Source organism: Schistocerca nitens, chromosome 1, assembly GCF_023898315.1.
Source record: "Schistocerca nitens isolate TAMUIC-IGC-003100 chromosome 1, iqSchNite1.1, whole genome shotgun sequence".
Lineage (NCBI taxonomy): Eukaryota > Metazoa > Arthropoda > Insecta > Orthoptera > Acrididae > Schistocerca > Schistocerca nitens.
In genome coordinates this window covers 1,333,420-1,349,377 of record NC_064614.1, presented here as the reverse complement: position 1 = coordinate 1,349,377, position 15,958 = coordinate 1,333,420, and the positions used below count along the sequence as shown (strand labels likewise).

Sequence of the window (15,958 nt, the reverse complement as noted above, 5' to 3'; positions counted from 1 at the left end):
TGTACAAATTGTAAATAGCCTTTCGCTCCCTGTATTTTACCCCTGCCACCTTCAGAATTTGAAAGAGCGTATTCCAGTCAACATTGTCAAATGCTTTCTCTAAGTCTACAAATGCTAGAAATGTAGGTTTGCCTTTCCGTAATCTTCCTTCTAAGGTAAGTTGTAAGGTCAGTATTGCCTCACGTGTTCCAACATTTCTACGGAATCCAAACTGATCTTCCCCGAGGTCGGCTTCTACCAGTTTTTCCATTCATCTGTAAAGAATTCGCGTTAGTCTTTTGCAGCTGTGACTTATTAAACTGATAGTTCGGTAATTTTCACAACTGTCAACACCTGCTTTCTTTGGGATTGGAATTATTATATTCTTCTTGAAGTCTGAGGGTATTTCGCTTGTTTCATACATCTTGCTCACCAGATGGTAGTTTTGTCAGGACTGGCTCTCCCAAGGCCGTCAGTAGTTCTAATGGTATGTTGTCTACTCCCGGGGCCTTGTTTTGACTTAGGTCTTTCAGTGCTCTGTCAAACTCTTCACGCAGTATCATATCTCCCATTGTCCTCAAGTACATCGCCCTTATATAGACCCTCTATATACTGCTTCCACCTTTCTGCTTTCTCTTCTTTGCTTAGAACTGGGTTTCCATCTGAGCTCTTGATATTCATACAAGTGGCTCTCTTTTCTGCAAAGGTCTCTTTAATTTTTCTGTAGGCAGTACCATATTTACTCAAATCTAAGCCGCACTTTTTTTCCAGTTTTTGTAATCCAAAAAACCGCCTGCGGCTTAGAATCGAGTGCAAAGTAAGCGGAAGTTCTGAAAAATGTTGGTAGGTGCCGCCACAAATAACTTCTGCCGTCGAAAATATGTAGCGCTACACAGGCTTGAGGCTTGCTTTGCAGGCACAAAGATAAATACTGGCGGCAAAACCTCAGCGCCGTAAAAAAATAAAAAGGGGTGGAAGACAAGCTTTTTTTCTCCGCCCCGAGTTTCGACCACTGCATTTTCATACATTATCCAACAAAACAACGAAGTAAATACAAATTCCGTATTGTTCATCTTCGAATGTAGCAGCATTTCAATGTACTAAAAAAATCCGACTGGCAAGACTGTTTGGGGTTTTTGTCAATATGGCTAACTCTATGCTCTAAATTTTTTCCTACCTGTGAGAAGAGATGGTTGCTAATAGGAACTTTTATGAATTGTGAATCACATGCAGTATTCTCTTCACCATAAGAATAACCCGAATATAAACATTTTGCGATGTATTCGTTCGTGTTTGCTGCTATCTCATTTAAATCCTATCTGCCTAATAAACTACGAAACTAGAGTGAGACAACAGCAAACGCGGAAGAATATACATATCATGTCATGTTTATATTCGTATTATTCATATGGCTAATAGTAATACAGTCAGAAATGAAGCACGGCAATTGACTAGATTTTTAAATCTAAGATGACTAATTTCTGTGCAGAACTTAAAGCAATGTACTAAAGCGGCGTCTGCAAAGATTTTCAAACGGGGAAAAATTTTCGCTAAACTCTCGTTCAGAACATCTTCTATCATACGCAGTCTATTATTTGGTTCTTGTTGATCATTATCAAAGAAAGCACCAGCGTAAGTAACAACAAATAGCAGTCTCTTGCCATTGTTTTGCTAATGAGACAATTCCTCTCTCTCTTTTTTTTTTGAATTGTAAGCTGCTGTAGCGCGCAGAAAGGCAAACCATGCCGCGAGCGGCGACAGGCCGTGAACACGCACTATCGGAATGTGACAAACAATGCATCACACAGTACAGTAATGTATTTTCAGCTTAGAGTGACGTTAACATCTATAGCAAAGAAAATGGCACTTATCAGATCAAAGAAAAATAAGCAATCGATTCAAACCAGACGAAGCACGTGAAAAAGGAAGGGTACCCGTATCAATACGGACGGAGCGCCTGACGCATAGCAATGGCTACCTTGTAAAACTTAACTGGCTTAACTGCTAAGCATACGACTGGAACCAAACTACTGTAGTTGTATCGTCATTCATTCGACCTAAATTGTGTCTCATATTAAAATGGACCAACTTTGTTTCGATTTGGAGGTGCGGCCTAAAACTTTTCTCTCCTTGTGAATTTCGAGTCTCAAATTTCAGGTGCGGCTTAGATTCGGGAAAATTTTTTTCCTTGATTTCGAGTCTCATTTTTCAGGTGCGGCTTAGATTCGAGTAAATACGGTATCTATCTTGCCCCCTAGTGAGATAAGCCTCTACATCCTTACATTTGTCCTCTAGCCATCCCTGCTTGGCCATTTTGCACTTCCTGTTGATCTCATTTTTGAGACTTTTGTATTCCTTTTTGCCTGTTTCATTTACTGCATTTTTATATTTTCTCCTTTCATCAATTAAATTCAATATTTCTTCTGTTACCCAAGGATTTCTACTAGCCCTCGTCTTTTTACCTACTTGATCCTCTGCTGCCTTCATTACTTCATCCCTCAGAGCTACCCATTCTTCTTCTACTGTATTTCTTTCCCCCATTCCTGTCAATTGCTCCCTTATGCTCTCCATGAAACTCTGTACAACCTCTGGTTTAGTCAGTTTATCCAGATCCCATCACCTTAAATTCCCACTTTTTTGCAGTTTCTTCAGTTTTAATCTACAGTTCACAACCAATAGATTGTGGTCAGAGTCCACATCTGCCCCTGGAAACGTCTTACAATTCAAAACCTGGTTCCTAAATCTTTGTCTTACCATTATATAATCCATCTGATACCTACTGTTATCTCCAGGATTCTTCCATGTATAGCTAGCATAGAAAGGTACAAAGAAGAGTAACTGTGTACTCCAGAAAATAGCAGCTAAGTTTTGGCAGGTTAAGATCTACAGAATGGTCAGTTAATTAGGCCTGGGTAACTCATTCGGCATGAACACTGCCCACAAAAGTCTAGGGTTGAGTTTCAAATCCCGGTATCACACACAAATTTCACGTATCGCGAAGGTTTAACACAGTGCACATTCTGTTAGAGAACAACAGATTCATTTTGGATACATTATTGTTATTTGTTTTCCACACTGTATGCCCACGGCTGACAGGCAAGATGTCTCCCGGCTCCAAAGCACATAAACATACACACTGTCAACATGACAGCATGCTCTAACTGTCCAGCACTGTCAGCTGCCAGATAACACTGAGAATCTGTCCACTTGTTTATCTAAGCTGAAGGCATTGGCGATATAAATAGAATTAAGACAACGGTATGTTTGCTTATTCCATATCTTCATTGTTACAGCAAAAGATCAGTAGCTACGTAACTTCACATAAACGTGTGTACCAGTTACTTCAATGTTTTGAAAAATGACTCATCTCCTCTCTCTTAGGAAATAGGACGATTACAAACTAGAAAGGTCTATTGAGCTTTCCTAGTGTTAATCACATGGTATGAGGTTCCCTGTTTTCACGATTTGCCTAATTTATTTTAACCACATTTGCCTGTTAATATTTAGGATATAAGTCTTGTGTATCTGTGAGGAAGCTTTGTTCTATGTGTTGTTAAATTATCACAGATGGAGATTGGGGACCAGTTCAACAATTGCCTATATGGGCATCTAAGGCCACATAAAAACCACACCTCAAGCAGTGAATAAGATCAATGGTCGTTAACCCTCTGTGTAGATTTGATCCACGTCAGTCTCTCAAGGAAGTATCCTATGCTTTAAGTTAGACAAGCACGCTACATAAGAGCTTTGATGATTATTACACACATACCTCATTCATAGATGAGTAACTCAAATGGGGGGGGGGGGGGGGGGAATCTTACATGGACGTCTAAAAGAACAGACACAGTTGACAATCCACAGCTGTACGAAATACTTCAAAATTGATTTTCCGCCTGTGAATTCCTTAATATCAGCTGTACTAGGATAGACGAAGGACAACATACAAGGATGTCCATCCAAGGATGTAGACAGTGTGACATAAGGTGGTTTGGGTTGGTCCGAGGAGCATGTTCGAAGAGCAGAAGTGGTCAAGACGATTGTTTGTGGTAAGTACGAAATCTGGGTTTGAGTCCCAGTCGAGCACAAATTTTCATCTGCTACTATTGGGTACTAGATCTATACCTAATACAGCTGGTGTCAAGAAATGCACTGTCAATGAATTAATTTCAAAGAAAAAAACAATTATGCAGACAGCAGAACAAGGCTAAGGACGAGTTTTTTGGAGACGAAATGCTCCTTCTGTGCGTATATTATAATACTTATCTAAAACCAATGTAACTTCTATAAAAACAATCACTGATTTACAGTCACAATAGTCTCAAACATGAATCTAGTGTTTAAGAACAGTGTAATTCACTCTGAAAATGTAGAGGGACATGACAAGGGCATTATAAGTAATATTTAATAAATAAAGAATTTACAGAAACAAACAGTTTACTTTTTCTTTACTACATTAATCAGTAAGTGAGAGACCATAGTAAGCTTCATTTAGCCTTCTGGATTCGTTCACTTCAGATAATTGCTTATCATGAAATTTCCTACTTCAGAAATCATCACAATGTATGATGGCTATTCTGAAGGTGTCTAAATCAAGGCTATTATTATAACTCCCAGTGATCTGTCTATTTTTACAAACTGTTTCTATGACATCCAGATACTAGAAAACTACTGTTACGAATTTCCACCAAAGATATCACATAGGTTTCAAGTCTAACAGGTACTGTCCAACAGTTTTAAATGATCACTGAAACAAATTTTGTCTTAACATTAGATCCGATATCTTCTCTACTTTGGAGTTACTTGAAATGTCTCATGCTAACCACATTTCTGTAATGGGGTACGTATATTGGGCAAGGTCTTCCACTGCTAACATCAGAATTCAGCAAGTTAACACTTTTCAAATGCAAGACATGCAGAAAAAGCAGCTTAATGACTGTGTTTCAATGTTGATTTTGTTATTCATAGGCAACAAAAAATTATAACTGATTTCTGTTATGCTGGTTCTTTCTGTTTATTATTCGAGTAAACTATTGAAGATATATAACTACTAAACTACTGTTTCCATTATAATATGATTTATACCTTTGAAAATAGCTGGGCAGCCTGATGACTGACTTGTATTTTCTGACAACAGGGACTGGCTGGACTCATTTGGTTTAAGCACTTCAGCTACATCATTTTGCTTCACTTCTGGAATGTACTTGGAACCTGATGATTTTCCATAATTCTCCAGGGGCTCTGTTGGACAAAATAAACATAGTACCTCAGAGTAACTATGTAGTAAAGTGGACTAAAGCACAACTATTAAATGCCATGGGGACAAACAGGAAAGTATGTACTACGGTTCATTGAGATAAATAAAGAAACAGGAAAGTATGTACTACGGTTCATTGAGATAAATAAAGAAACAGTAAGGATGAAAGTACCTCATATTTTATGTAGGGGATCCATGCAACCCTCTAAGGCCTAGTAAATTTAAGAGCTTCCATAGGGTTTCTCTGACCTAAATGAGTCCATTACTCACCACAATTAGTAGTCAAAGACACATCAATGTCAGATGTTCTTATTTTCAGAAGGAAATGTTTTACAATAAGTGATGCTAATAAATTATTTTGCAACAATAATAATAATCGTTTAGACACATGATCTGGCTACATTTGACGTTTCCTACCGAACAAAACTGTTGGTTGTCCTGACATCAGACACTAACTAAATTTAACATATCATGCAACAAGAGAAGTACTAAATGTCATACGGCACTACACTTAAGGCCAGTACAAGGCAATTTATGCTCTCGGATTAAAGACTTTTCTATTAAAACAAAAAATTTCAGAATTGTGATAAAGTCTGTTTAAAATCACTATTTTTATGCTATGACATTTAGAGCTGCCATTTTTCAGCAACTTGACACATTACCAATTAAAATTTTCTATGAGTGTGTTTATTTGTCATCTTGTAAAATTTAAACTTTCATGGCCGAAATTGTCACAATAAAATATTGTGGCCCATTATGCCTTGGTGGAAGGGATTTCACTTAAAAACCTGACATTTCGCCCTCATCTGAGAAGGACATTTTCTAGACATGGGCGGATTGGAGGAGGACGACGACGACGACATTCAACAAAGCTACGATCCCTGTTGAAAATGGTCCTTGCAGATGGGGACGAAACGTCGGGTTTTGAAGTGAAATCCCTTTGATCACAGCATAATAGCCCAGAATATTTTATTAATTATTTGTCATCTGTTTCTAACTGAAATTTAAATTCTTTACTGAGCAATCATTTTTCCCTAATTTTCTTCCAATTTCATACAAGCATAAATCGAGCTGCAGTACTGGAAGCATGAACATTTATTCCTCCATTCTTTGCCAACTATAACACAATTTGGTCTACATAGCAAACTCATTGAGTGTCTAATTTATAAACTTTGTAATTACTAATTCTCTCTGCAGTCACAATCTGGATTAATCAACTTCTTCCATCTGTGGAGAGCATCTCTGCACTGGCCATACCCCATTCAATTCAGGGCAGTCCAGGTCTTGCATGGTATTGGGATCTGCTTGGAAGTCTAACACCTGTAAAGATGTTGTGGAGGCACACACCTGTTACTGTTCCCCACCAACATTTCCATTCATCAAGAGATTTAAAATCCTTGGCATCCACATCAGTAGCATCACACTTGGTCCTGTGACACGATTTTAATGACTTCAGAGCTCCACACTATACTACTCATCACATTGTCAATGACTGCAAGATTTGAGCTAATCATGGTTTCCTGCCGGAAACTCCGGATGCTGTGCACTGGATTGAAGGATTGGATATCCAGTTATGAAGCACAAAAATTACTAAGTTTCTCATCCATAGATTTGTATATGTATATCTAATCACTGATATGTATGTATCAGCCATAAGCTACATAATAAGTAATTAATACTCTGCGACTACCGCTATATCTACAATCATTCATGAGATTGTCTACCAAAAGACAAAACTGATTCAGCATATCTCAAAACATGCATAGCTTGACTTGGTTGTCACAGTACAAACCAATAAAAATGTTTATACTTCCACAAGTATTCCTTCAATTGTGAGTGGCAACAACAAACATTTGTCTGCGAGTATTAAAAGCAGTATATCATTTTTTTTTCTGTTACAATCAAATCAGGCAAACACTTAAGTCAAGAATACATAGCACATGGGACCAAAGAAACCAAGACAGAATAACAAGTATTAGAGCTTGCTCTTTGTCTTTCATAATCTAGATACTTTAAGGTTAAAAAATAAATAAAATGTCCTTGATCATGCACATTAAAATTAAAATTTAGTGTGTCACCCTTAACACCAATTTAACAATAAAAGTTTAATTAACTGATTTTCTGGGTGTGCCTGGCATAACATAACAATATTAAATAGGTTAACACTTAGTATGTTCTACAACATTATATTTATTTGGCCAAGAACTGGTTTATGTGGAGATACATTTAACAAATGATGAAAAGTAAAGCTAAATTGAAAATTTTTATCCAACATTTATGTTGTTGTTGTTGTTGTTGTGGTCTTCAGTCCTGAGACTGGTTTAATGCAGCTCTCCATGCTACTCTATCCTGTGCAAGCTTCTTCATCTCCCAGATTTTTAACTACTACATTTATGTAACAAACTTAATTTAACATGGAAGGATTTAGTTTGCTCATTTAATATTAAGATGTGTGTTTTTCCAGTATGGTCATCTTTCTTCTTTTCTTAACTGAATGTGAAACTTCACATTCTACATCATTAGTGGTTTTCTATTAAAGACGACACGCAAAGATTGAATGTTTCTTTCTTGATATTCAGTTTCAATTATGTTCAAACAACCTGACTGCCACAGTTCTGCCTGAGTGATCAATATATACTTTTCAACAGTGCTTGCTTGTAATTTTATGCACATCAAACATTGCCAAAGATTGCAGTTTGTCTTTATGTTCTAATAATATTGACAGGCTGCTGATATTATAAAACAAAGTTCTGTAGTTGCAAACCTAACTTGATGGTGTGGTTATCTGATTTTTGTAAACATATACAATGATACACCAGATTTTTAACTACTTACTAATTACTGTTGGCCAGCATACAGAAATTATAAGTATTTCCTTTTTTGTAGCACAGTATCAATCAGAGCACAGCTACAGCCATTACTAGAAGCCATACACCTGATGGCCTGTAGTTCTGTTTGAAAGGCAGATTCAGATAACTGAACACACATTAGGTGATACCCCACTGAATGAAAATCTGCACGTTAACGGGTGTGGGTGCTGTGGTACAAACACATGACACAAAATCCTAGCTCAGTATTATGTGATTAAGCCTAATCCCCCCCCTGTTGAATAAGTTTAAGTTACATAAGTAATTGCAATTGTAAATTTAGCTTCACTTTTAACCAGTTGTTAAATTATCAACTTAAAAAAGCTTTGATTCCTTTTTTTAGTAAATGTTACTATCCCTCAGCTACTAAAATTTAATACTTCCCTACGTAAGCACTCTGCATGTCATAATTTTTGTATCTTTGTGTCGTCTGTACAAATAATGTATGTGCAAGCCACATATCATTTTATTTGTGTGTGTGACACTCAGTTGTCAGCTGATGACAGACTAGGAAGCCGAAATCTGGTTCGTGACCAAATAAATATATTTTTTCAAATCATTAGGATATGTTTCCCATTTAATAGTACTAATAAAAGTTTCTTGTGGCACCGCCAGCCAAGAGTGAAAATAAAAATTTCGATGAAGGCAGCATTACTGTAAACTAACCAGACTGACTGGCATTTAGATACTGATGGACTATCGTGACATCAGCCTGGTCTTCTGCTTCAGCATCTTTTTTCTCCACAGGCTTGTCAGAGGCAATCTGCAAGGGAATTGGAGAGCTGACATCACTTGGTCTTCTGAGAAGATGAGCACCCTGAAATTTAGAATTCATATATTTAATACGCAATCTGTTTTATTTAGTTTCAAATTATTATTGCTTACCATTTCTGTTTACAATTTACACATATTTTTGTGTGTGTGTGTGTGTGTGTGTGTGTGTGTGTGTGTGTGTGTGAGAGAGAGAGAGAGAGAGAGAGAGAGAGAGAGAGAGAGACAGACATAGTTTTGCATGCTACTGTCAACAGTCCAAGAGCAATAACGATGTGAAACACTAGTATAGACAAATTTAGCTCTGTTTAAAGAAAAAGTTTTTGTTTGTGTTAGGGGCACTGTACCATTTTTTTCTATCCTCGCTGTCAATGTATATCAAACTTCACAAAGTATCAGTACCAAGTTATCATATAAGTTAATTTTCACATAATACACTCTGCAACAAATCTCAATACCACACTACGTATGCACGGAACTGAAAGGGAGAAAAGGTGGTTAGGTAGGATAGGTGTAAAAAGTGAAAAGACTGGACAGTGTGTGAAAGGGACAGAAAGGAGAGTAAAAGTATTTAATGAAAAGTGATTGTAATAACATACAAATTTGAAGACCCAAAGACAACGTAAGTTTAAATTGTCTAGGATTTGTTGATGACCTTGCTCTCTTGTCCAACAGTATTCAGGAAACAAACAACAAGTTATCTCACTATAGGAAATAGCACAGAAAATTGGTCTTGGAATGTCCTTTGAAGAAACAGTCATCATGTTAACTGACCCACCACTCATTAACAAAATTGCCATAGGAAACCAAGAAATCAAAACTGCAGATAAATTTAAATATCTTTTAGAAAACATAACATATAACCTCAACGAAATGAGCATTTTGGCGTCATCTGCCAGGAGGCCACTTGCGGGGCAGGTCCGGCCACCTCGGCGCAGGTCTCGCTACATTCGATGCCACACTGGGTGACCTGCGCGCCGGATGGGGATGAAATGATAATGAAGACAACACGACTCCCAGTCCCTGAGTGGAGAAAATCTCCAATCCAGCTGGGAATCGAACCCGGGCCCGTAGGATGGCAATCCGTCGCACTGACCACTAAGCTACGAGACAGACATATAACCTCAATGAAAAGCCAACGTGGCATAACAGAACAAACAAACTGACTAGAGCACAATATATCTCCAAGAAAACCTACAACAAAAAGAGCCTGTCAAGACAAACAAAATTAAAACACTAGAATACAATCACTCAACCATAAATAACATACGCAAGTGAAACCATCTTCAAAACTACCACCACTGTACAAATAGACAAAGTACTCAAAATAGAAGAATCATCATCAGAATATGCATCAACACATCATACTAGAAAGATGGACACTGGAAAGTGGCTACAAATGAAACAGTGTACAAGGAAATAGAACCGATACGAGTACAATCAGGAAGAAACACATTTCATTTTTCGGACATCTAATCGGAACACCAAAGAACAGGATCATCAGGAGAATAATAGAAAAATTGTGGAATAGTAAGTGCAACATTAAGTTGATTACAGAAATCAAGGAAGATATGGATGAGCTACAGATTACATTGGAAGACCTATGAAAACTGACAAAATCAGGAAACTCGCCGACAAACAAACCAGACTGCAATAGAAAGGGTGATTTCCGGTGAAGAAACAAGGATAATATCTGAGAGAATTAAGACGTACTGGGCTGACAAGAAACTGAAAAATTCTTTGTATAAAGTTGGCTAGAGTGATCCAATGAAAGCCATAAAATGTAAATAATAATAATAATAATAATAATAATGATAATAATAATAATAATAATAATAATAATCCCCGTGGAGGCCCGGGAAAAGAATAGGCCTCCGGTATGTTCTGCCAGTCGTAAAAGGCGACGAAAAGAACAAACCACTAATAGGGCTAACCCCCCTTTTAGTGTGATTAGTTGGTTCAGGACAGAACTAAAGAAGCCTTGGACAAGCGCCGTCATGGTCGGGGACGACGCTTGAACCCTATGCCCGCCCACAATGGTAACGACACTGCTAGCCAACTGGAAAATGATTTAAATCCAAATAGAGGTGTTTTGCAGGATATGCTTCCTGCAACCACCCTAGAAGGAAAACAAAGACAGAGGATGAGATGGTCAGATGAAGTTAATCGACACCTCATGTTCTGTTATTACCAAGCAACAAACCTAGGAACCAACACAACTGGATACAGATCACAAGTATACACAACATTTATTACCAGATACCCAGAATTAAAATTTTTAACAGAACAACGACTAGCTGATCAGATCCGTGTAATAATCAAAAATAACAGGATACCCCAGTCAGAATTAGAAAACATCAAACAAGAAGTACAACAAATACTGGAACAAAATAATGTGCAATCAGAAGAAGAAGAAAATACAGTAATGGACTCAAACATCCCAGAGCAAACAAACAAAGAACAACACGCACCAATTAAACAATAAGAGGAAAACGAAATCTTAAGACAGCCACCAGAACAAGCACAAATAGAACACGAAGTGACACAGATGCTAGATATAGAAGAAAAATTTCAGCTAACATATATAGAATACAAAGACACAAATACAGACATTAGACCATTCTTGCATAGACCACCAAATAACCCACAAGTCGAAACAACAATAAAAACTATCAACACAATCATACACAACAAAATAAATGAAAACACAACTATGGAAGAGTTACAACTACTGGTTTATATAGGAGCACTCACTACATTAAATATACACACTAGACAGAGATCAGAACCAACCAACACACAGAAGAAACCCACAAAACCAGCATGGCAACACAGGCTACAGATCAGAATAGAAAAACTGAGAAAAGACATCGGACAGCTAACACAATTTATAAGAAATGAAATCTCGGAAAAAAAACGAAAAAGGTTAGGTAAAATCTCACAACAAGAAGCGACAGAGCAATTAGACGAAAAGAAGCAGAAATTACAAGCATTAGCCAAACGACTCAGAAGATACAAAAAAAGTGAAAATAGAAGGAAACAAAACCAAACATTCAACACAAACCAAAAGAAATTTTACCAGACAATAGATAACACACACATTAAAATAAACAATCCACCAAACATAACAGACATGGAACACTTCTGGAGCAACATATGGTCAAACCCGGTACAACATAACAGGCATGCACGGTGGATACAAACAGAAACAGACACATACAAGATGATACCACAAATGCCTGAAGTGAAAATTTTGCAACATGAAGTCACCCAAGCAATTAATTCTACTCACAATTGGAAAGCCCCTGGAAATGATAAAATAGCAAATTTCTGGTTAAAGAAGTTCACCTCAACACATTCACATCTAACTAAATTATTTAACAGTTACATTGCAGACCCATACACATTCCCTGATACACTTACACATGGAATAACTTATCTGAAACCTAAAGATCAAGCAGACACAGCGAACCCAGCTAAATATCGCCCCATAACATGCCTACCAACAATATACAAAATATTAACTTCAATCATTAAACAGAAATTAATGACACATACAACACAGAACAAAATTATAAATGAAGAACAAAAAGGCTGTTGCAAAGGAGCACGAGGATGTAAAGAGCAACTGATAATAGATGCAGAGGTGACATATCAAGCTAAAACTAAACAAAGGTCGCTACACTACGCATACATTGATTACCAAAAAGCTTTTGATAGTGTACCCCACTCATGGTTACTACAAATATTGGAAATATACAAAATAGATCCTAAATTGATACAGTTCCTAAACATAGTAATGAAAAATTGGAAAACCACACTTAATATCCAAATAAATTCAAATAATATCACATCACAGCCAATACAGATTAAGCGTGGAATATACCAAGGAGACTCATTAAGTCCTTTCTGGTTCTGCCTTGCTCTGAACCCACTATCCAACATGCTAAATAATACAAATTATGGATACAATATTACTGGAACATACCCACACAAAATCACACATTTGCTATACATGGATGATCTAAAACTACTGGCAGCAACAAATCAACAACTCAACCAATTACTAAAGATAACAGAAGTATTCAGCAATGATATAAGTATGGCTTTTGGAACAGACAAATGTAAGAAAAATAGCATAGTCAAGGGAAAACACACTAAACAAGAAGATTACATGTTGGATAACCACAGCGACTGCATAGAAGCGATGGAAAAAACAGATGCCTATAAATATCTAGGATACAGACAAAAAATAGGAATAGATAATACAAATATTAAAGAAGAACTAAAAGAAAAATATAGACAAAGACTAACAAAAATACTGAAAACAGAATTGACAGCAAGAAACAAGACAAAAGCTATAAATACTTATGCCATACCAATATTGACCTACTCATTTGGAGTAGTGAAATGGAGTAACACGGACCTAGAAGCACTCAATACACTTACACGCTCACAATGCCACAAATATAGAATACATCACATACATTCAGCAACAGAAAGATTCACATTAAGCAGAAAGGAAGGAGGAAGGGGATTTATCGATATAAAAAACCTACATTATGGACAGGTAGACAATTTAAGAAAATTCTTTATAGAACGAGCAGAAACTAGCAAAATACACAAAGCAATCACTCATATAAATACATCGGCTACACCACTACAATTTCATAACCACCTCTACAACCCTTTAGACCACATAACATCAACAGATACGAAGAAAGTAAATTGGAAAAAGAAAACACTTCATGGCAAGCACCCGTATCATCTAACACAGCCACACATCGATCAAGACGCATCCAACACATGGCTAAGAAAAGGCAATATATACAGTGAGACAGAAGGATTCATGATTGCAATACAGGATCAAACAATAAACACCAGGTATTACAGCAAGCATATTATTAAAGATCCTAATACCACAACAGATAAATGCAGACTTTGTAAACAACAAATAGAAACAGTAGATCACATCACAAGCGGATGTACAATACTAGCAAATACAGAATACCCCAGAAGACATGACAATGTCGCAAAAATAATACATCAACAGCTTGCCTTACAACATAAACTTATAAAACAACACGTTCCTACATACAAGTATGCACCACAAAATGTACTGGAGAATGATGAATACAAATTATACTGGAACAGAACCATTATAACAGATAAAACAACGCCACATAACAAACCTGACATCATACTCACCAATAAAAAGAAGAAATTAACACAATTAATCGAAATATCCATACCCAATACAACAAATATACAAAAGAACACAGGAGAAAAAATTGAAACATACATCCAACTGGCTGAGGAAGTCAAAGACATGTGGCATCAGGATAAAGTTGACATCATACCAATTATACTATCAACTACAGGAGTCATACCACACAATATCCACCAATACATCAATGCAATACAGCTACATCCAAACATATATATACAATTACAGAAATCCGTAATTATTGATACATGTTCAATTACCCGAAAGTTCCTAAATGCAATATAACATGTACCGTACAGCAAAAAGGAAGTGACGCTTGATAAAGGTCCGCGTCACTCCATTCTTAACCAGACTTCTAAAAAGTCTGAGAAAGTAATCAAATAATAATAATAATAATAACACGTTCCCACATACAAGTATGCACCACAAAATGTACTGGAGAATGATGAATACAAATTATACTGGAACAGAACCATTATAACAGATAAAACAACACCACATAACAAACCTGACATCATACTCACCAATAAAAAGAAGAAATTAACACAACTAATCGAAATATCCATACCCAATACAACAAATATACAAAAGAAAACCGGAGAAAAAATTGAAAAATACATCCAACTGGCTGAGGAAGTCAAGGACATGTGGCATCAGGATAAAGTTGTCATTATACCAATTATACTATCAACTACAGGAGTCATACCACACAATATCCACCAGTACATCAATGCAATACAGCTACATCCAAACTTATATATACAATTACAGAAATCCGTAATTATTGATACATGTTCAATTACCCGAAAGTTCCTAAATGCAATATAACATATACCGTACAGTTAAAAGGAAGTGACGCATGATCAAGGTCCGCGTCACTTTCCATTTTTAGCCAGACTTAACGTCTGAGAAAGTAAAGAAATAATAATAATAAATGAAGCTCATTTCATAAGAGGGGCAACCATGTTATATTTTGCTAATGTGTCAACCGCTGCAAATCTAGTACATGTGACCCAAAATTGGTCAAATTCTCTCAACTGCCACAAACACATATACTGTAATATTTGATGCTCTAGAGGATGGTCAGAAATGGAAAAAGCAAACAGAACACCAGCCAAGTGCCAAGGTTGACCAACTGTCCCCCACAAAAACCACCTTTTTCTGTGGCAGAAATGCGTGTCAGCATTACTTACATGCAAATTAACTGCTGCATAACAATCTTTGCCTCACTGATCTGTTACATATTGTGTCAATGATGAGAGAGTTCCAAATAAAAAGTTAATGATTCGTCATTTAAGAAAAGTCGTAGTTTTTAAAATGAACCTACACCTATTACACACATTAACTATACGTTGAAGGAAGACACACTATAAAGGAACACTACGTACAAGTTACAGGGATATGACATCTGCAGCACTCCTTCGAATGTAAGATCTGTCATTCTGTATGTTTCTCTTTGTGTTTTGTTGCATACACGCATCATCTGCCCCTACCAGTGGCGGCATAGGTGACTTTTGTGGCACACACTATCAATAATTACAGTCTCTTCAACTTTAGTGTATCCTATCCTCTGGAACATCCATCAACTGGATCACAGTTCAGCAACACCCAAGCAACAAATTAATACATTTCATATCCAAATTAACACATCCTTCCTTGCATGTTGCTCTCATCATCATCATCATTTAACATCTGGTCCGTGTGGTGATGCAACGTTTGAGCACCACCCCATTTTATCATTAGCCTTCTATCTACTGCAAGGTAGGTGAACCTGGATCTTAATACTAAGTCTGATCGTCTTTTTGAAAACACTTTTCCGCATGAGAGTATTAACTTAGTTACACAGTCATACATAGCCAA

At 36.8% G+C, this 15,958-nt stretch overlaps 1 protein-coding gene across 4 annotated transcripts in view; it reads right to left on the bottom strand.

Moving 5' to 3' along the window:
• LOC126240314 (DNA topoisomerase 2-binding protein 1-A-like) overlaps positions 1–15,958 on the bottom strand; it is a 308,035-nt gene that overhangs the window by 144,184 nt on the left and 147,893 nt on the right. For all 4 annotated transcript variants that reach the window (XM_049947915.1, XM_049947916.1, XM_049947917.1 and 1 more), the window contains 2 exons: positions 8,767–8,917; positions 5,062–5,217 (listed from right to left, as the gene is read on the bottom strand). In XM_049947915.1, the coding sequence (XP_049803872.1) occupies positions 5,062–5,217; positions 8,767–8,917 (307 nt within the window). The remainder of the gene's footprint in view (positions 1–5,061; positions 5,218–8,766; positions 8,918–15,958) is intronic.